The sequence below is a fragment of the Trichechus manatus genome, unplaced genomic scaffold, assembly GCF_000243295.1.
Source record: "Trichechus manatus latirostris isolate Lorelei unplaced genomic scaffold, TriManLat1.0 scaffold00109, whole genome shotgun sequence".
NCBI classification, from domain to species: Eukaryota; Metazoa; Chordata; class Mammalia; order Sirenia; family Trichechidae; genus Trichechus; species Trichechus manatus.
Window position 1 is genome coordinate 6,562,161 of NW_004444045.1, and position 22,527 is coordinate 6,584,687.

Genomic DNA, 22,527 nt, shown 5'->3' on the forward strand with positions numbered 1-22,527 from the left:
TTGCCATTGCCCCACAGAGTTTCCAAGGAGCAGCTGGTAGATTCAAACTGCTGACCTTTGGGTTAGCAGCCGAGCTCTTAGTGTAGGAAAAACACATATTTTATCGTTCAGCTGTAGGATAGGGATACACACACACTCATATACATATGCACACACACACACACATGTATGTAGGAGTCCCTGGGTGGCATAAACAGTTAAGCACCAGACTACTAACCAAAAGGTTGGTGGTCCAAGTCCACCCATAGGCACCTTGGAAGAAAGGCCTGGTCATCTGCTTTTGAAAGATCACGGCCATTGAAAACCCTATGGAGTGCAGTTCTACTCTTCAACAAATGAGATCTCTGTGAATTGGAATTGACTCGATAGCAACTTTTTTTTTGGTTATACATATAAAGAATTTAGTCTTGGCAGAAGGCTTAACACATTTGTATACATACAACTCCATTTCAGGTTGATTTCTTTTTTTGAAACCTTGAAGCCTTATAAAATTATCACTTCTTGCCATTCTCATTTCAATTCATTGTTTATGCAAATTCCTAATGTGCCATTGCTAATTCCCCAAATAGTTTTTCTAAAGAGTGTATGACTTTCCAAAGTATCATGCCTCAAAATTGATAGCTGTCTTAACTGGCATGTTTATACAGTATTTGCATTCATTAATGCCAGTTTGCATTACGTGCTAAAATGGTTTTGATAGTGAAGGTAGATCAGGAAACCTAGGGTAGGGTATTTTTGGAGCCTCCTTCTTGAATAGTCATTGCATATTTAACACAATGCATTTTAAAGTAAAATAAAATTTGTAGAAATGTTTTAAAATCAAAACAAGAGAAAAATCCAAGAGGAGCTAGTATTCAGAAGCAAGTGTGAAAAGGCAGATCCGAAAAAGAGGTTGTTTGCCTCTGATGCAAATTGCCCTGAATGGTTAACAGGGCAACAAAAGAATTCCAGGTTTTAATTTCTTTTCTTTTTTCTTATCCTTATCTTATTCCTTACCTTTCAATTCCTTTTCTAATGTTTCACAAGTTTACAGTCACTTTGAAATGCCTAGCAGATGGCATCATCGTATTTCTTGATAATAGGGGCAAGTATCCGAGTAATATTTAGATATTCAGTCTTGGGCTACAGTCATGAAATTTATAGCCTACTGCATTTTAGAAGCTTCAGTAACCCTTTTGATCCTGTCAAGGATGACTTTATTAATTGCTTTGCATGTTATCGCAGGAATTTGGCCCAGTGTGTCTCTATTGCTTTGTAATAAACTATTTCTTAAACTTTAAGTCTAATTTGTTAATAGTTTCTATGTCAGATGAAAACTAATAACTTCTGAAAGCTACTGTATTTTAAGCACTGTCCCATGTGTTTTCACATTTGTCCTTTAACCATCACAACTCTGTGAATTAAGTATTATCACTATCACAATTTTACATGATACGAGATTCTCAAAGACGTAAACCTTCTTGCCTAAGGTCATAAAGCTAGTAAGACACCTGGTTTCAAATGTTGACTATCATACTACACTGCTTCAGGATGCCAATCAAGACTGTTTAATTTATCAAAATCTAAACTGTGTGGGCCTTGTCCATAATGGATGTCTTCTCTTTGGGGGCTCAGGCATAAGTGGCCAACATCAAAGTAGCAATAATTTAGTCTTAAAGTACATGGAAGTATTTGAAAATTGGGAAATTTTACTACAAAAGAATTGAATGTAACCAGTTGTGTGATGGACTAGAACAAGGGTCCGTTCTAAAGATCTTCAAGAATAGAATAATTCTCCTGCATGTAGACGTGCCTGCCAATGGATGTCTTGATTGAATGACTCCAGGGAAAAGCATATACCCGGTAATACATCTAGTGAATACAAATTGTCCTCTTCACCCTAAAATTACTTGGCTGTTTTGTTGTTTTTGTTTGTTTGTTTGTTTTGCGTGGCATATGGTTTAATCAAAAGTGAAGATACAGATAGCTCTGAAAAATTGAAAAATTGAGATTACTTGGGGAGGAGGCAGGATAAATTCTACAGGGAGGTCTATATCAATCAATGAGTTAGGGATGATAATTCAGTTATTAAAGTACATCATACTTCATGGCTAGTAGGCTGGAAAAGCTGCAGTTAGGTAGTTTGAAGAAGTTATTAAGAGTTGTGTTAATAAAGCTAAACAGCAACAGTAATAATAAAATGGAATAAAACATTTTGAAGCTTTCAAGAGGTATCTTTGAAAAGTTTCTCTTTTACTTTCTTTTTAAAATTTTTTAATCTCTTCCCCCAAGAAAGAAAAGAAATCCCTGCATGTTTAGCCTCAGAGGTCCCACTATTTATATTTACTTTAATGGGTTGTCTTAGTGTCACTTGTTCATAAGTTTAATGACCAAACCATAAGAGGTATTAGGTCTCTCTCTCTGTATATATATTTTAACATAGTACAATACTGACTTTTAAATATCTACATCAATGTAGTGACCGTCCTCACTGAAAGCATTTTATCCTTTATGTTCCTCATCACACCGTCACGTTTCTTTATGCCTCTAATGTAAATGCTTTTTCAAATAAATACAATCCTTCATCTCATCCTCACACATAAAAATTATTTCAGTGGCAAAGGTAATAAATCCTTCCTTGTTCTTTACAGTGATCATTATTATGTGAATCTATAAACGTAGGTTGGTCCCCCTTTAATTTAACCCAACTGAATTTCACTGTGTTTATTGCCAGTCGATATTCTGTAAAGCAACAGTAAGGCCAGTCTAAAAATTGTAGATATGAACAAACAAGTTTGTTAATACTGAAGAGAAGGGAATATTCCCTAAGAAATTTTTCATCATTTCTTATTAATGTAATATTATTGAGAACTTTTTTTATTTTTTTGTTTTTTCCAATGAAAGCCACTTAAATGAGAATCTTACATGTTACAATTTTCCCTTCAAGCAATTCTCTTATCTTCCAAAAGTTCTGGAAGTTGGGGGATAATTTGCCTGTTATAGAACAGACAAAAAACTTGGAATTTCTCATTGATTTACAACTCCCTAAGCTAACCAGGTAGCAGTCACTTATCTCAGAAGTGCAGAGCATGAAAATCTACTGTTCTTCTGCATATTTAATTTAAACAATCAGAAAATGTGATGTATCTACTGGATTCTTATTACTTGGCCCAGATGTCTTTTAGAATGCATCATAAATGTTACATAAAGTGTCATCCTTGAGCATGGAAATAATTTAAATTTGGATACTCATACGGTGAAATGGGTGCCCACATTAAAATGTAGTAAATAGAAAAAAATACTTCTTTTTAGACTCAGCCTCACATAAAATTTTATTCACCTTCAGCTAAGACCACATTGTCCAGTTTTTTCTGAAAATGGCTTGCATCAGGTGGTCTTTCTTCTGCCAACGGTAAAGACAGGGTTTAGCTGACAGTTCACAGGTGCCATGAGGGCTTTCAAGAGCCAATCGTCTGTCTAGTGTGATCCTTTAGCATGAACACTCTGTCTTCAGTGTCATTGGCAAGACACCTTTGCTCTGGTTAACACCCTTGGGTGCTATTTTATAATGACAGCTACCATGTTAACTTGGATAGAATTCTGCCCCCCACCCCCCAGTTTCTAACATACTCTCAAGTCAGGAAATATTCAAGAAAGCTATTCTAACTTTATTTGCATTTTTCGAGCCTAGAAGAAATTTCACAAATCATGATAAAACATGATGTATCTTGTAATCTGCTTTATGCAGTAGTAAGCCTGAGTTGGTTTATTTTATCGCCATCTAATATATGGAAACAAAATTGTCCACTCTGCCTGCAATGACCACGTATCCATTCAAATTCTATTTAGTCAGTGCCCAATGCTCACACATCCTTTGACGCCAACTCAAATGCCTCCTCCGTGAAGCTTTTCCTACTTCAGATTCCTGAAACATAATGCTTATATCACTCTGAGAGTGTTTCTCTTCATCACCCTACTCTGGATTTCTTTGTACTTGTCCTGAAGCAGGGTGGTATAGTGAAATGAGTACTAGTTTAGGAATCAGGATATCAGAATTCTAGTTTCAGCTATGTCACAGACAAAAAGCATTGTCACTCATTAATAAAATCTCTGTGTGAATGAATTTCCTCAATTAGCAACTTTTCAAAAGTACGATGCACCAAGTCTGATGATTTATAGCTGTATGAACCTGGGATACTGCCTAAGAAGACCTGCCATGGTTGGGATGTCTGCATTTAAAGGTCAGAAGAAATATTAAGGAGTGGATCAGTGAAGGAAAATAGTTCAGAGAAGACATGTGTTGACTTGAAGGAAGACAGAGAATTCCCATTCCTGAAGTGAAGAAGAGTTTCTTGGAGTTAAAACAGTCCTAACTAGCTCCCTAACCCAATCTCAGATTGGATGCTTCAGTTTCCCTTTCTATGACTTTGAAGACTGAGGTTGTCAAGGATGTCCTTTTACTTGGATCCACGATCAATGCCCATGGAAGCAGCAGTCAGGAAATCAAAAGATGCATTGCTTTGGGCAGATCGGCTGCAAAAGACCTCTTTAAAGTGTTGAAAAACAAAGATGTCACCTTGAAGACTAAGATGTGCCTGACCCAAGCCATGATATTTTCAATCGCCTCATATGCATGTGAAAGCTGGACGATGAATACAGAAGACCGAAGAAGAATTGATGCCTTTGAATTATGGTGTTGGCGAAGAATATTGGATATACCACGGACTACCAGAAGAACAAATAAATCTGTCTTGGAAGAAGTACAGCCAAAATGCTTCTCAGAAGCAAGGATGGCAAGACCTTGCATCACATATTTTGGACGTGTTATCAGGAGGGACCAGTCCCTGGAGAAGGTCATCATGCTTGGTAAAGTGGAGGGTCAGGGAAAAAGAGGAAGACCCTCAACGAGATGCATTGACACAGTGGCTGCAACAATGGGCTCAGACATAGCAACATGAGGATGGCACAGGACCAGGCAGTGTCTCGTTCTGTTGTACATAGCGTCGCTGTGAGTCGAAACTGACTCCACAGCACTTAACAACAACAGCAACAATATTACTCTTCTATTGCTGCCAGCAAATTACCAAATTTAGCAACTTACAACAACATCCATTTATTATCTTACAGTTCTGTAGATCAGAACTTTAGGCATGGCACAGCTGGGTTCTCTGCTTAGGGTCTCACAAGACTGAAATCAAAGTGATGTTGACTGGGGCTCTGGTCTCATCTTGAGATGATTTTTCCAGGTTTTTGGAAGAATTCAGTTCCTTGTAGCTATAGGTTTTATGTCCCAGTTTTCTTGCTGTCTATTAGCCAGTAGTCACTGTCAGCAACTAGAGGCTCACGTCCTAACCACGTGGCTCCCTTCACAGGCGGTTCACAACATGGCTTTTTGCTTTCTTCAAGGCCAGCAAAAGAGTTTCCTTCGGACAAGAGCTGCCTCTTGTTTCTTTTATGGGATCACCTGATTAGGTCTGGCCCCTCCTAACATAATCTCCCTTTTGATTAATTCAGAATCCACTGATTAGGGACCTTAAGTACATCTGAAAAATCCCTTCTTCTGTATAATATATCATAATCATGAAAGTGATTCAATTACATATTTTAAGGCCTTAAAATTCTGTTAACCAAATCTGTTGCCTTCGAGTCAATTCCAACTCATAGCAATCCCATAGGACAGAGTAGAACTGCCGCATAGGGTTTCAAGGAGCAGCTGGTGGATTCGAATTGCTGCCTTTTGGTTAGCATCCGAACTCTTAACCACTGCACCAAAGTTCTGTTAGTCGACATAAATTTACCAGCAAGGTTTGCTGCTCCAATCTGACCAATTTCTGTTGGATTTCGTGTTGATGTGATGCTAATTGCTATGATGTACTGAAATGGCTAAACCTCATTGGACAGGTGTAAACTCGAAGCAGGTGAGCAGATGGCAGGCAGAAGCCATGGCAGGCAGAAGTTTTTCAGCCTGTGTAAGTCCCCAGGCTAGTCTAGATGCTGTCTCTGTCTCCTGGCTTGCTCTGCTTTATGAAAACAATTTAATTCTGAAACAAGACCAAAACATTTACTATAGAATCATACAACTTTAGAACTGAAGAAAAGAAAGAAAAAAAAAAATTAAGATGGTCAACATACAGGCAGTTCTCTTTTACAGCTCTCGGGCCATGTGGCTTCCCAGCCAACTCCTTGGATCAAACTCATTCATCTCTGGTCACTTCTGACTACCAGAGTCATTCGTTGCACCGGACTGAAATCTGTCATTCTGTCATTCGCTGGCTTCTTCCTACTGATTCTAGATCTATCCCTGAGAGCCAAACAGGAAAAAGCTAAGCCTGTTCTTACCTGACAGCGCTTTGGATGTTGGAAACTGGTGATTGTGACTCCCCTGAGTCAAAGAGGCCACACGATTTACTAGGCTACTGGAAAAGTTCTTTACTATTTTAGAAGGGAGGGGAACTTGTCAATGTATTTTGTAGAGTCTATCACCATAGGCAAGCCTTTTGTGCATTGTGTGTTAACACGGATTTTTCAGTTGTATCTGATCATACTTTTCTTATGTTGTTTATAGAGTGAAAGAGAAACCATCACTTTCTTTGCACAAGAGGACAGCACTTTCCCTGCACAGACTGGCCCCAAAGCCTTCAAAATTCCCTACTCCATCAGACAACGAATTTGTGCTACATTTGATACCCCTAATGCCAAAGGCAAGGACTGGCAGATGTTAGCACAGAAAAACAGCATCAACAGGTAATTGGGGACAATGCTGAAAAAAGTTTTGTTTTGTTTTCTACTAAGAGAGCTTTGAAAAATAAATAAAGTGGGTTGGGTGTAACCATTTGGTTTCTGGGCCCTGACGTGTTTATGGATTCCTCTGACCATATTTCATCTGTGGTGTGGCTAAGGAAATAGGAGAGGAGCACATGTGACACCATCTGGCATTTCCTGTCACCTCTGTCTCCTTTGGGGACATCATGGAAAAGGTCTTACTTTGGTCCCATTTCCAGGTTCACTAGCTGGGCCAGCCAAATGGAGCCTTAGACTATGTCATCTTGGTTTTTCTAAGTGATCAGAGCACGGATATTCTTAACAATATGCTTTATAAAGAAGCAAATCTCTCATACGTCATCCCCACCACAGGGCAACCTTAGCATTATTTATCTTCCAATGGGGACGTGCTTAGCCTGCAAAAATGGGTCCCTGCATAAAAATAAGAGACTCTGAGGGGGATGGCTCTCAGGCCTGAAGCCAGAGGGCATTAAATAAGCAAAAGGGTGCCTAGGCACTGCAAATGATTATGCGGCTATAACTGACACTAGTTATTACTGTGCTAACGTTGTAGTTGAGTTGAGAGTAGAATAGAGAGATTCATAACGGGCTTTATTACTTTATGTGATTAAAAGCAGCAGATTAGGGATGGGGCAGGCAGGTTTTGGCTCAGCTTGAGGGATAGCTAGCAGGGAGAAGGCACTGGCAAATAAAATCTCCTCTCCTCAGTCGTTTACCCCCTCCCCATTCCCCACAATGAATAGAAAAGAGAAATAGTGTTGCCAGACCATTTTATTCCCCTTTCCTTTAGTACTTTTTCTTTCTTTTGCAGCAAAACCTTATTTCCTTACTATTTTGCTTGCTCTGTCAATTCCATTTTATGTTCTTTATTTCCACAGACATTCTACTTGACTTTCTTCTTTGAAAGGGAGGGTGATGTCTGCCAAGAAAGCGTAGAGTGTTGCTCCCTGTTTCAAAAGCGATCCAGAATCCAAGAATGAGGGGCTCAGCTAGAAAGTAGTCAGACTCAGAGAGGAAAGTCAAGAGAGGCAGCGTTGCTGCAAGAGAGGACTGAATTTACAGAGACAGGCGGGCCCAGAAAGAATAGATACATTCTTGAGAAGGCGTATGTTGAAAGTGAAAGGATACAAAAATGTATGAGTGCATGGGAAAAAAACAAATTAGGCTGAATAATTCCCAGCAACTTTGACGAAAAACGAGATGTCTCGTTAGTAACCCGTGAACACCATGATGATGTCAAGTGTACTTTCTGATCAACCTGAGAACAAGAATGAAAAAGTAACCCAGAGAACATAATTTGGTGAAAAAAAGGCATTGGGCAGGGACTTAGAAGATCACGTGGCAGCCCTGGCTCTGTTCCCAAATACCAGTATTCTTAGACAGATCGTTGACCATACATGTGTTTCTTTTTCTTCAAATGCAGTTCAAGAAATTGGGACTAGATTAACTCTATAATCCATTTTGACTCAAAGTATATGACTTTTTAGTCACCATTTAGAAAAAAATAATAATTGTCACGAACATAGATAATGTCTACAAACATAATGTCCACAAACATAGATAATGTGCACTCCATTGCGGTCATTAATTTGCTGATTGAGTGTGTGCACGTTCCTGCCTCCTTCTATTTTATTCTCCATTTACAGTATACATAAGAAAACGACACCAAATGCCTCCAGTGGCATCTGACCTTGGCCTTGCACAGTAGGGAAAAATGCCTGTCCACCAGGTAGGCTAAGTTTAACAGCCTTTTGTGTCTGAGTACTAACTAGCAGTAAATGGCTATCCTGGAGCAGCTGTCCCATCAGTGTTTGGGACCAGGACACTTGAGCACTTAGGGTATCTGTTTATTTACTTGTTTTTTTGTTTTGTTTTGTTTTGTTTTTTTGTTTTTCCCTAAGGCTTCATCTCCAGGAAAGCCTAAATTTCCTTAACATAAGTCATTAAGATGACCTTCCTTACAGAATGTTTCTAACACAGTATCCAGGATGTGGTGGATTCTCAATGAATGTTAGTTAAACAAAACCAAACCCATTGCCGTCAAGTAGATTCCAACTCAGGTGACCCTGTAGGACAGAGTTCGATTGCCCTATAGGGTTTACAGAAGCAGAGTGCCGCATCTTTCTCCCCTAGAACAGCTGGTGGGTTTGAACCACCGACTTCTCGGTTAGCAGCCGAGAGCTTAACTACTGCGCCACAGGGCTCCTTGAATGTTAGTTACTCCCCTTAAAATTTTCACAATTAATAACAATCTAGAATATCAGGAGTGTATGTCATCTACTTCTGTCTTTATATCTTATTAAGTTAATATATAATCAACTTCAGTGAGTGGGGAGCCCTGGTGGCGCAGTGGTTAAGAGCTTGGCGACTAGCCAAAAGGTCAGCAGTTTGAATCCACCAGCTGCTCCTTAGAAACTCTATGGGGCAGTTCTACTCTGTTCCGTAGGGTCGCTATGAGTCGGAATCGACTCGACGACAATGGATTTGTTTTTGGTTTTGTTTTCGTTTTTTTCAGTGAGTGGCATTTCCTAGTTTCCTCTTTATTCTCTAACTTTACTCTCCAAAAGTGATCTAACTGTGGGGTGGGAAGGATTTAAACCAGGGGTCTGCAAACTATGTCTGTAAAGGACCAGATAGTAAACATATGGGCATTTGCAGGCTGCTGTTGTAACTCTGTTGTGACCACTCAGCAACCATTCAGCTGTGCCATTGTAATGAGAAAGCAGCCATAGGAAACATGTAAACAAATGGACATGGCTGTGTTCCGATAAACTTTATTTATAAAAACAAGCACTGTCCAATCTGGCCTATGCTCCATAGTCTACTGGCCCTGATTTAAATGAGCTTGCCCTCATGCAGAAGGAGTTCTGGTGGCGCAATGATTAGACACTCCGCTGCTAACTGAAAGATTGGCAGTTGGAACCCACCCAGTGGCTCCACAGGAGAAAGACCTGGCAATTTGCTTTGGAAAAGATTACAGCCAAGAACGACCTATGCGGCAGTTCTGCTTTGTCACATGGGGTCGCTATGAGTTGGAATCAACTCACAGCACCCAACAACAACCTTCAGGCAGTGAAACTTCCATGGGATCCTGTTGCGTCCATCAAGGTAACACTGAGAGCGGAGACTGCTCACACAGCTCCACAGCCAAGCTTCTTCAGGATGGGGGCACGATTAGGTCTTTTTTTGAGGCTCCTCACACGGTGGTGTGGTTTCAGTAGAAACGTCCACCAAGATATTTGGAAAAGCAGAATAGGAGAAAGGCTATTCAAAACCACCTTGCATCGTGTGAGCCAATTCTCATTATATTAACAGAAACTATCAAGTCCCTTTGATGTTTTCATCACTGTACCAAAAATATGTCTTCTCCTACATGGTAAGAAACATGTATGACAAGTCTGACAGGAATTTTCAGATGTAATTTATCACAACTTCCCAAATCATTACTATTTTTACTCTTACGATTACAAATAATATAATATAGGAGTAATAATAATATTAAATGTGTGTTAAAACGTACAAATCTAAAAGTGTCAATATTCCAACATTGTTGGATAAGAAAGCTCTTCCACAGCTTGTGTCTTAGTCATTTAGTGCTGCTCTAACAGAAATACCACAAGAGGATGGTTTTAACATAGAGAAGTTTATTCTCTCACAGTCCTTTAGGCTACAAGTCCAAATTCAGGGGATCAGGTCCAGGGGAACGCTTTCTCCCTCAGCTCTGGAGGAAGGTCCATGTCATCAATCTTCCCTTGGTCTGGGAGCTTCTGTGCGCAGGAACCTCAGGTCCAAAGGATGCACTTTGCTCCTGGCACTGCTTTTGTGGTAGTATGAGGTTCCTGTGTGTCTTTACTCACTTCTCTCTTTTATATCTCAAAAGAGATTGGCTTAAGATGCTATCCAGTCTTGTAGACCTCATCAGTATAACTGCTGCTAGTCTATCTTTTATTAGCTCTTAGTGATTGAATTTACAACGCATAAGGAAATCACATCAGATTACAAAATGGTACACAGTTATACAATACTGGGAATCACGACCCAGCCAAGTTGACAGATATTTTTGGGGGACGCAATTCAATCCATGACGGCTTAGGATTTCATCAACTCTGGGATCACAACAACAAGATGCTCGCTAAGCACATAGTCAGATCTTTCTACAGAGAATTCCCCTACCTTGATCTTGTGACACTTTTACCTGCATCTTCCCCTCCTTTCAATTTGCTGGTGTTAAAAAGCTAGTAAAGCCAGAGCCTTCAAATTATGAAAGAAGAGTTTTCAAAGGCATTGGAAGGAAACATTGGCTTTTATTTCCTGTGAAAATATTCTCTTGCCCTCCGTTTGGTAAATACAAATGTCATTGATGATAATCTGCCTTTTTGGCACAGGAGCTTCCACTATAGATCTGAATGAGAAAGGAAAGGCAGGGACTATGAAGTTAGGAGTTTAGCAATCCATGAGAATGTGAGAAATGTCAGTGGTGTGTGTGCTAGGAGGCTGACAACACAGGTGGCCTTGCAACATGCCTGGCATATGGATCACACCAAATGAGCTGCATAACCTAGCAAAGAATGTCACAGGTAACAGTTGCAATTATAGATTCTGTGAACAAGCTTTGACTATTACTCAGATTCCATACTTACTGCCTTTCTAAGCTGAGATTGCACAATTTATTCTATAAATTCAGCTGTAATAATTCTCTACTTTAGTGTTCTTGGCCACTTGTGATTGGTCGGAGGGTGGGAATGAGAAATAAGGAATTGAACATGTAGTTGTAGGTGGTATGAGCATTGCTAAAGACTAAACAAAATTAAATAATATTTAAAACTAACTGTTTCAGCTAGAAATATTCCCCGATATGTACCGTATTTTAAGCAAATAATGCAGGTCTTCTGCGTTTGTTTCCCGGCTGCGCCCCCGCCCCTCCCCAAAGTGAGATATTTTCATAAGCCTCTATGCTAATTTTTTTTATAGCAACATGTAGAAGAGGATTGGCACGGCAGAGCTTGTGAAGGTGCCTTGTTGGGGGAGAGCGCAGCCGGCAAACAAATGCAGAAGACGTGTGTTAATTTCTAAACTTCCATAGAACACACACCCGTTGCTATCAAGTCGATTCTAACTCATAATGATCCTATAAGACAGAGTAGAACTGCCCCATAGGGTTTCCAAGGAGTGGCTGGTGGATTCAAACTGCCGACTTTTTGGTTAGCAGTGAAGCGCTTAACCACTGCACCACTTTGTATTCTCATACTTCTTTATTTTTTAATTATAGTTAAACAGCAGCTAGATAGTGCCGTCTACTTAGGGGGAATTCAATAACTATTTCTGAATGACATGACATGACCAGTGTTACAGCATACACTTCGCCCTAAAGATTTGCCTCCTGATGAATAGAATTGACATGAGCAAGCATCAAAGGATTTTGAAAGTTGGTCTTAACAAAAACAAACAAATAAAAACAGGCTATATGGCCCCTGTATGGAGGCTGTCTTTTTTCTCAGGTCTTACACGGTACCTGAAATTCCTCTATCCTCTATTAGAGAATTCTTTAAGGGCTCATGATTTTCATATTCCAGAACTGTGGTGAATACATAGCCAGCTTGACCAAGTTGCTATGGGAACAGATGCTAGAGAAAATGCACGAGACATGGGAGGGCGGGTAGAGGGGAAGCAGCCCATATGGAAGAAAGGATCTAAGATGGAAAGTCACAAGTAAATTATATCTGAACAGTTTTTTTCCCAACACCCTCCCTAATAGTGTACTTGCTTGAAAATGTGTAAGCCCTGCCTGAGAAATATCTTTCTTGTTGGTCATCTGGTAAAAATAGTGCAAACATACTTCAGATGTTAGTGTTAATGGGTGATGGTGTACCAATCATGAGCAAATCCTTCAAACTCATAGCTGCTATGCAGTGCTATAGTAACTTGTTTTCTACCAAGTCTTTTAACAGGACCTCTAATGAGAAGCAGAACCTTCTCACATCGAGGTCATATCCTTCCATTCCCTCTGTCCACCCTCTTAATTGGATGCAAAGGAACAGTGAAATGGCCAGAGGACAGTGGGCAAGGGCAGAGGAAGGTCACAAGGCAGCTTATTAATCTCTCTCTAAATAACTGTTGAGAATTCACTAGAAGAGAAAGATACCCAGTGCCGGCTTTCTCTGGGGAGAAGGAAGGAGGGAGGGGAAAAGCAAGGGTGAGAGAAGAGTACATAACGCATACAGAATGCCTGAGTCTTAGGTGACCGCCGACGGAGGTGCCTCGCGACCGCCATGATGAGACATTTTCATTCCTGTGTTTCGGGATTTACTATGATTACACCAAACTAAACTTTCTTTGTTCTGCTGGCTGGAGGCTAGAAAACACACTCTAACCTTTAAATAATCAAAATGGATATGAGGCTGTCATTTCCAGAGAACTATCTACATGACTCTTCTGAGGAGAATTAATATGTAAGGGGATAGAATTACGTAGGGCCTTGGAGGCAAAATATGATAAAGCCCAGGTCAGAGTTTCTGGTTCTGGCCTGGTGGACTTATGCAGGGGCTGAAATCTGAAGTGCCCTTCTAGTCAAGCCAGAGAGACCCAAAACCACAAAGCAGTGAGTGGTTGGGCTTCTTTCCATCGAAGTCAATGACTCTTGAAACTGTCCAATACTATGAAGCTGGAAACAGACAGCCCTGGGCCAAATTTAGCCATGAACAAGCTGTATATGTCTTGCATGTGGCAGGTGTCCATCCTAAAGGCCATATGGAAAGAAGCTTTCTATATTCCTCCAAGAGAAACAGAGTCATGCTCCTACTGTGAGCTGCAGAGGATGGTCACTAGGGGTGTTCCATTCCTTCTAGGCAAGGGGTAGGCTTATGCTGGTCTTAGAAGGAATAGGTTTCCCTCCTTTAAGCTAATGTAGTTCTCAGGAAAGATGGACATGTCAAAGCCCCTTTATAGCCTAAATAACCCCCTTCACAAATGCTGTCTGAAACGATACAGGAAAAGCTAATAATGTCAGTATATCTAAATATGTCTTAATAAACTGAAAAAAGTAGAGATATAAGAAGAATTTTACCTTATTCATTAGGGTGTCTTTTCAGTGATAAATATTTATTTTCAATTATTTGTGAGGTTTGGTCAAAATGGTGTTGTTGTTAGCTGCTGTTGAGTCAGCCCCCAACTTATGGCAACCCCATGCACAACGGGATCAGACTGTTGTGCTCCATAGGGCTTTCATTGGCTGATTTTCAGAAGTAGATCATCAGGCATTTCTTCCTAGTTCATATTAGTCTGGAAGCTCCACTGAAACCTGTTCAGCATTATAGCAACACACAAGCCTTCACTGACTGGGGAGTTGTGGAAGCACTCGAGGTATATTGGCCGGGAACCTCTCTTCATGGAAAGTGAGAATTGTACCACTGAACCACCATTGCCCCCCTTTATTGAAATACATGCTAAATATTTTGCAAGATGAGAAGTGTAAGTATTTCACTCTTCCCTCATTCAGATGTAGCACTGTGGTCTTTTTCTTGGAATAAATAGTGGTCATTCCACTTCACAACTCAGGATTCTGGAAAATGTCTTGAGATTACTGAAGAGGAAAATTTCCTGAAACCTGACCTATTTTTCCATAATGTATCTTAATTCAAAGAGAAGTGCGATTTCATTTGGTAGTTTTTATTGCCTTTTCCCTTCCCAGTTTGAGAAACAAACAAACAAAATAAAAACCTTGCCTTCAAGTCCAACTCATAGCCACCCTAGAGGACGGAGTAGAACTGCCCCACAGGGTTTCCTCAGAGTGGCTGGTGGGTTCAAACTGCTAACCTTTGGGTTAGCTATAGCTCTTAACCACTGTGCCACCAGGGCTCCATTTGAGAAACAGTCACAGGCTTATCCTATCAGAAAAGAGACTGGAGTGTTGAAAGCAGGGTCTACAATTGGCCTTATTCTTATTGGGCAGTTCACAGGCGTTTCTCAAGGCTCCAGGATTATAATACATCACCCAAAGAAGGAAGATCCCTTGCTATTCCCTTCCACAGCCCAAATAATGGAACAGGCAAAAGGATAACTAAGAGGAGAATTTTATTGCCATATTCATTGACCTAAAAGAATTAATGCACCACTGTTAAGGTGAGGAAGAGAGGAACTCAGCATGTTTTCAATTACCTGTATCCTTTCCTTTTGGGTTCTTTTTGCCATCATCTTTCTCTTGAAGACACAGTGGGGAATAGGCAAACGTTATATCATGGTGTGCATCTCTTGCTAATTCTTTGGAAAATGAAGCACTGGCTTGTTTTATCCTGAAGCTACTCTGTTGTTTGTTGAGTACCCAATGAGTCTAAAGTTTGGGGATAAAAGCTTGATAAATGGGCCAAATGCTTGTGGTGTCTCTAATTACTGCTGTTTAGTATAAATGTTTTTTCTCTTCTATTTGTATTTAAAGAAGCATATGGAGGGTTGGTTTTGGTCACATAAAAGGCTTTCATTAAATAACACAATTAGGATGATAGCAGGGATATTAATATTTTTTCATTATGACTACGTTTTAATTCCCTAGTTGGTACTACACGGTAGGATTATGCGCTGTTCTTATAATGATGTTTCCCACATTGTTATAGGTATCTTAGCTTAATTTTAACTTTTTATACTGCTGAACTACTCAGAAAGAACATGTTTTTAAAATAATCCTCTTAATGGTTTAAAAAAAAGAAAACTTGAGTTAGATGTATAAAGGACAACAATTTCTATAATATAAACAAATAAAATTGCTGCCATCGTGTTACAGTTGAGCGCGAGCCCAAATTTCTGAATAAAATTATTTCATGCACCTACTATGAAGTGTCTTCTCTGCTAAAGATGTTAGATGAAATTCATTCTCACAATTAGTAGCAGGAAGAGCTTACAGCTTGCATGTTAGCTATATCGGCCCCCTGACAGCATGGTTCTAAGTAACTGAAATAGGAAGCTTTGTTACCTGGAACTCAAAATGAAAGGGGGTCACTTATAGGCCACATATAATCTGAGAGAGCCCAGGTGGTGAGGAAACAGCACTGAACTAAATGGTCTCCAGATATATGTGAAATGTGTCTCTGGTAGCTTTTCAGTGCATTTCCCCTGGGCTAAGGTAGAGCCTCAGAGCCTAGTGGTACACTGGTTAAGAGTGTGGCTGCTAACCAAAAGGTCAGCAGTTTGAATCTACCAGCCACTCCTTGGAATCCTTGGAAACCCCATGTGGCAGTTCTACTCTGTCCTATAGGGTCGCTATGAGTTGCAATCAACTGGATGGCAATGGGTTTGTTTTTATGTTTGTTCATTTGTTTTTTATCTTTGTTAACTGATTGAAGATTTAGATATTGCTATTCCCTGCAGCCCTCGTGGCTCAGTGGTTACAGAGCTGGGCTGCTAACCAAAAGGTGGATGGTTCAAACCCACCAGCCAGTCCATGGAAGAAAGACGTAGCAGTCAGATTCCGTAAAGATTTACAGCGCTGGAAACCCTATGGGGCAGTTCTACTCTGTCCTATAGGGTCTCTGTGAGTCCCAATGGACTGGATGGTGGTGAGTTTGGGTTATTTCCTAATATATTTGCATTTGAATACTGCAGAGATGGAAGACCTAAGTGCTTTCAAAGTACTAAGGAGATACCAATATCTCTAAATTCCTACTGAATGGTCATCTAGCTACTTTTCCTTTTCATAAAATTGGTTCTGTGTTGCAATGGTTTATGAAGACCCTAAGCAGCAGACCTTTATCGTGGTCTCTCAATTCTTCACTACTCTTTGTGCTGAAAAAGAAAACAGAAAGCACAATAACGAGTTCCAAAAATCCTCAAATCTTACCTAAGTTCCATTATTAGTTTTAGCACGTTAATTTGAAGGTGTATTTGAAAACTGATATTCTGCAAAAATTCCATTTTTGACCCATGTACACTATTATAAGTTAGCCTGTGTCTAGCTAGTGAAATTGCTAACATAAAGATTCATGTTTCCAGTTCTGCCCTGCTGCCACATAAAGCATGGGACTTTAATTGGGGCTAGGGAATGGGGCTAGGGAAGTCTCAGAAAGATGAAATTAATCATGGTAATGAAACAAACCCCTAGGAACTCAGGTATATAGAAAGCGTTTAGGCTCAACAAAGCACAATTAAATTTAATAAACCAGTACTATACTATGAACTTACATGAATAAGCTTATTCAACTGTCTTAGCATAAGCTTTCAGCTCTGCCTTGTATGTGGTTCTTAGAGTTATCAATCCTCTTTCAGTGAGTGTTCCAAAAAACAAAAATAAAGTCATTGAGTTTACAGGGCTTAGGGCAAATGAATGTGAGCTGAAGAGATAGAATGATTCTAAAGTAAATTTCTAATTTTTAGAAATCAAATAATCTTTTCTGCATAGCATAATACCATGAAAAAAAAATCTTATTTTTCAAAATTACCTCATGTCAATCAGAATTTCAAAAGGCTACAACAAAAGATTACCTGAAGTTCAGTGCATAAAAAAAATAACAATTTGAAGCATCTAAGATGGGCACAATAAACATTTGCTTCTTTAAACATTTTTTTTTTCAATGATAAAGAAAAAAAGGGGATTTTATTTTGGATATCCATCTGAATATTCAGGAATAATGCTTTTGCTAACGTTCTAGTTTCATTTTCAAAGAAATCAAAGACACTCGGGAAATGGCTTAAAATCAACTCTTGCTGTGGATTCCATTTTGTAGTACTAACGACGTTCCCTGAACTGTGTGTGTGTGCACGTATCTGAAGGTGATCAAATGCACTGGCATTATTATGAAGAGAAGTGTGTCACATAGATAGGGATTAGCAGCCTGCTTCATAAAAGAAGGTAGGAAGGGCATAACTAATAAAATTAGCAGCCCCCAAAAAGGTAGTATGGAGATAACAAAATGTATCATTTATCAAAAAATCACAATGCGATTGTGCATGTCTAAGCAGTAAAAATAACTCACCTATCTTACAGGAATAGCATACTACATTAAGACTTTAGGGTCTTTTTATGTATTAATTATTCTGCTATAGAAACAGGTAAAATAGTTAAATAGGATGTCTGATAATGAGATTGGTGGCTAATTGTATTATTTTTAGTAAGACTGATATGCTCCCATCCGTATCCCTGAAAATTAAGTGGAAATCGAGATTTGTATGTGTTATGCTGAATGTGCTTGTGTAAATTCAAAGAATAAATTTAAAACTTGCTTTCGAGGGCATATTTTACTTGCTACAGTATGTTCAGAGACCTGTGCCAAGTGAGAATTATATTTCTGCCTCTTTAGGTCATCTAACTTTCTTTAGCCTCAGCTGTCTGTTCTACAAACCAGGACATTTGCAGGACTTTTCTGAACCAGGTGGCTGGCAGGAGACATTCTCTGGCTCTGCAGCTCTTTCTCTAGTCAGGTGCGCTTGTAACACCCTTCCACCCTCCACGGATTCATGGATATTTTGAATATTCTGCTAGGACGGAGATTCATCACAGCCTTCAAAACATATATTCTTTATGCCTTTTTTAAAGTTTTTTTGTCACATTTTTACGCCCAGATGTTCCTGTCAAATTCTGAACTATCCAGGATCCCCGCACATTGACTGAGGGCAAAGCTTACAGAGTGCCGGAGGCAGGACATGTAGCTTGGGGATTCAGTAATTTGACCCTTTAGGTGCTTACTTTCCAAAGCACAAAGCTGAAAGTTCAATCTCATCTTCTCTCAAATAGCTGTTAGCTCTGGGAATCTAGTTTGGTTTGAAAGACAGTGTAGAATAGCATCGAAAAACTATGCCCCACAGGCCGAATCTGGCCTACCACCTGTTTTTCTATAGCCGATGAGCTTTTGAATTTTTCAATGGTTGAAAAAAATCAAAAGGAGAGTAATATGGCCTGACACGTGAAAATTATATGACATTAAAATTTCAGTGGCTATAAAGTTTTATTGAAGCACAGTTATGCTCATTCATTTATGTATTGTCTATGATGGCATTAGTGCTACAATGACAGAATTGAGTAGCTGTGACAGAGATCACGTGTGCCTGCAAAGCCAAGAATACTTACTCTCTGGTCCTTTACAGAAAAGGTTTGTCAACTCTCGGTATTTAATAAAGTGTAACTTTTGGATAGAAAGGAACATAGGGTTCCAGTCACCTCCGCAGGCCTGTAGTCCCTTGTTGTTCAAGAGCAGATGCAAAGTATAAATCCTCAGTAAAATTATGGGAAAGCTAGTGATATATTTATTGTTGTGGTTGCTGTTTTTATTTTACTTTATGAAGCAACAATGGAGAACACGAAGAATTATTTACCTGTGCCAGAAACAAATGTCCATGGTCATTATTAGAGATGGACATTAAAAGAGATTTTCACACAGACCACCCAGAGTCTTCTCATGCCTAGTATCTCAGTTTGCCCCTCTCCCAGCTATTCCTTCAGTTTGTGTTCTGCTTCGAATGCCATTCAGGGTGTGCTGGTTTACTTTTAGACCAGGAGATACAGCAACTTTCCCTGCAAACCTCTCCACATGACCAGGAAAAAAAATGGCAATACTGAAAACCAGGTTCTTAAGTAAGAAGAACTAGGATCCCTTCAACTACTCAGGGAAGGTTTGCATTGATATTTCTATTTATGTAGATGTGAATGATCATATTTGATTTGAAGGAAGGAGGGAGAGAGAGAAGGAAGAGGAGAGAAAGAGGGAGGGAGGGAGGGAAGGAAGAAAGGGAGAGAAGGAAGGAGGGAAGAAGGGAGAGAGGAAAGGAAAGAAGTGAGGAAGGGAGGAAGGGGGGGGGAAAAAAAACTAGAAAGAACACTTTAAAGCTGACCTTTCTCTGTCTAGTAAAGATTCATATGTACTGGAAAGTAAGTATATATAATACCCCTGATATTTTTGCCATTTGACAACTGACTGGCTTTAAACGGCCTCTTAAGGCCTTGGAATAAAATGGTACTTTATTCACTCAAAACTATTTGTGTGTGTATGTGTGTATGTGTTGCTTGTAAATGGTAATGTGTTCCCTTTTTTTTGAATAGTTTACTGTGTTTTAGGTGAAAGTTTACACAGCAAATCAGTTTCCCATTCAAAAATTTATACAGAAATTGTTCTGTGACATTGATTGCTATCCCTGCAATATGTCAGCAGTCTTCCCATTTCCATCCTGTCTTCCCATTTCTATCCATCCTGTTTCTCTGCCCCTCCTTGCCTTCTTTTCTTTGCTTTTGGGCTCATATACCCTACTCCTCACTTATCGATATAGTTGGGTTCCAAAGACCATGTCGTTATGCCAAAATTGGCTTTATGTGAAAATGGAGGATTTTTTTTTTTCTGTCTTCAGACCATCCATTTGTCTGAAATATTTTTATTTAGAAAATAAGGTCATAGAAATAATAACAGCTAAGATTTATTGATGTGCTCGTCACTGTGATGAATCCAGATATGAATTATTCCTCTTCGGAGAAGGAGGCTTGGAGGAGACAAAGCTGGATAAAGCCAGGCTGTGTGACTGGAGGACCCACGGCCTAACTACTTCACCTTCCTCCTGTGGTGGGTCAGAGCGTCCCTCACGGAGCTGCCACCAGGGCTCCACTCTCACCCTTGCAAGCCCTGCGTTCATTATCCTGAGGCTCAGGGCTTTCTGTGAGGGCACTGGGAGCCCGGCCATGCACCAGCCCCACCGAGGTGGAGGTTTCAAGCCTAGTTTGGCTCATTTTGGAATGTCATTAGTCTCACTGACAGGCATTTCTTCCAAACACCCTCTCCAGTGCCTCTTTCGTTCCTCCTTTCCCACCCCACAGCAATTTGGAACTGCACAGCCTCAGGCCCTATAGGAGCTGGTAACCCAGAATAGGCGCCCACTGGCTCTGTGCTGCCTGTGCCTCCGCCCAGAGGTTGTGGCCAAGGAGGAGGCTGGTCCCTAGTGGAAGCCAGATGCGGTGCTCCCGCTGGCAGGAGGGAGCATAGGGCAGCACAGCCTGGCTTCTTGGAGGCCACCAGGAGACCCTCCTTGAGGGAGGGGATGTTCCACAGCCGTTGCCACCATGCCTGCCAACTCATTAATGCACAAAATAATCAGTAGACTTTTTACTATTGTCCAAAATGCAAAATGCCACGTAATGAGAGAGTTGGTAAGTGAGGAATAGGTGTAGTTGATTATTCTAAGGAACATGTTCCTCACAGGTGTTATTGTTTATTTTATAGGCCAATCTATTATTTGCTGAAAGGTGACTTCTGGGAGTGACTTCAGTTCCAGAATAAAAGGGTGTCTTAGGGTGATAGTCTCTGGGGTTCCTCCAATCTTTATCAGTCCAGTAAGTCTGAACTGGAGCTTTGTTCTACATTTTTATCCTATTCTAACCTGGACCTATTGTGTCCCTAGTCAGAGCAGCTGGTAGTGGTAGCCAGGCACAGTCTAATTCTTCTTAGTGCCCCTTTGTAAATGATACTTCATTTCTCATGGGCTGTTTTCAGAATTATATCTTTGTCTTTGGTTTTGGAAAGTTTGATTATGATATGTCTTGGTGAGTTTTTTGGGGGGTGTATCCTGTATGGAGTTTGCCGAGCTTCTTGTATGGTAACCTTCTCATCTTTCATGATATTTGGGAAGTTTTCAACCAGTATAATCTTCAAAAAGTCTCTCTGTACTTTTGTTTCTTCCTCTTCTGGAATTCTTATTGGGCGTAAATTATTCCTCTTGATGGTGTCCCATATAATTCTTAGGCTATCTTCATTTTTCTTCATTTTTTTAATTGTTCCTCAAACAAATTAGTATCAAGGGATTTGTTCCTTATTTCACTGATTCTTTCTTCTATTGATTCAGTGTCCTTCCATTGAGTTATCTATTTCTGATATTTTATTGTCAATCTTCTGAATTTCTAGTTGTTGTTTTTGTATGGTTTCTACTCTCTCGAGTCTGTTTTCTTCCTGTATTGTTTCCCTGAATTCTTCTAGGGTTTTTTTTTTTTTTTTTTTCATTGATCTCTTTGAAGATCCTAAATTTAAGTTTTTTGAATTCCTTCTCAGGTAGTTCCTTTATTGTTTCTTCCTCAGGAAGATTTTCTTTCCCTTTATTTTATTTACTTGTTTGAGCCATCTTATCCTTTTTTTTCATATGATTTGTTATTGTCTGCTGTCTCCAAGGCATTAAGGAGCTATTTTATTTATTTATGTATTGATTGATTGATTGTACATTTGTTTTGTGCTTATTTTTGTTTTGTTTGATGTATCAGGCAGGGCGGGGCAGGTGTGCTCCAGTGATAGCTGGTCTGGCTACATGGGAGCACTTACCAGCTGTCACCAGGTGGGTGGGACAGTGGTAGGCAGGATGAGTGTGCATCTGTGTTCACTGGGTGTGCAGGGCAGCTGAGAGTGGGCTGGGCGTACATGGTTCCCCACCTGTTGTCTGTCCAGTGGCACAAGAGTGCACGATGGTGCTCTCCACGTGAGCAAGTAGGAGGGGAGGGGGTTGTGGTAGAGAACTGGGGGCACAGGATCACTTTCATAACTTGTCCGGTGGGTAGGGCAGTGGGCAGCTGGTGTGGCAGGCAACCAGCAGTGCAGGAGCACCCACTGCCACTCACTAGGTGGGCGGGAGGGGGGTGTGGCAAGTGACCACGGGTGTGGGAAAGCTTACTGGGGCATGCTGGGTCGGTGGGGCAGCAAAGTGTGGTGGGTGATCAGGGGTGCAGAGCACTTTCTGCTGCTGGCTAGGTGGGTGGGGCAGTGCGCATGGAATTGTGATGGGCAGGGGGTGTGGCAGGCATCCAGGGCATGGGGTGCTCTC

General features: G+C 40.3%; 1 protein-coding gene across 1 annotated transcript in view; it reads left to right on the forward strand.

Annotated features, from left to right (window-relative positions):
• The window catches only part of UNC5D (unc-5 netrin receptor D), a 678,804-nt gene that overhangs the window by 653,501 nt on the left and 2,776 nt on the right, over positions 1-22,527 (forward strand). The window contains exon 17 of the mRNA XM_012557565.1: positions 6,545-6,723. Coding sequence (XP_012413019.1) covers positions 6,545-6,723 — 179 coding nt within the window. The remainder of the gene's footprint in view (positions 1-6,544; positions 6,724-22,527) is intronic.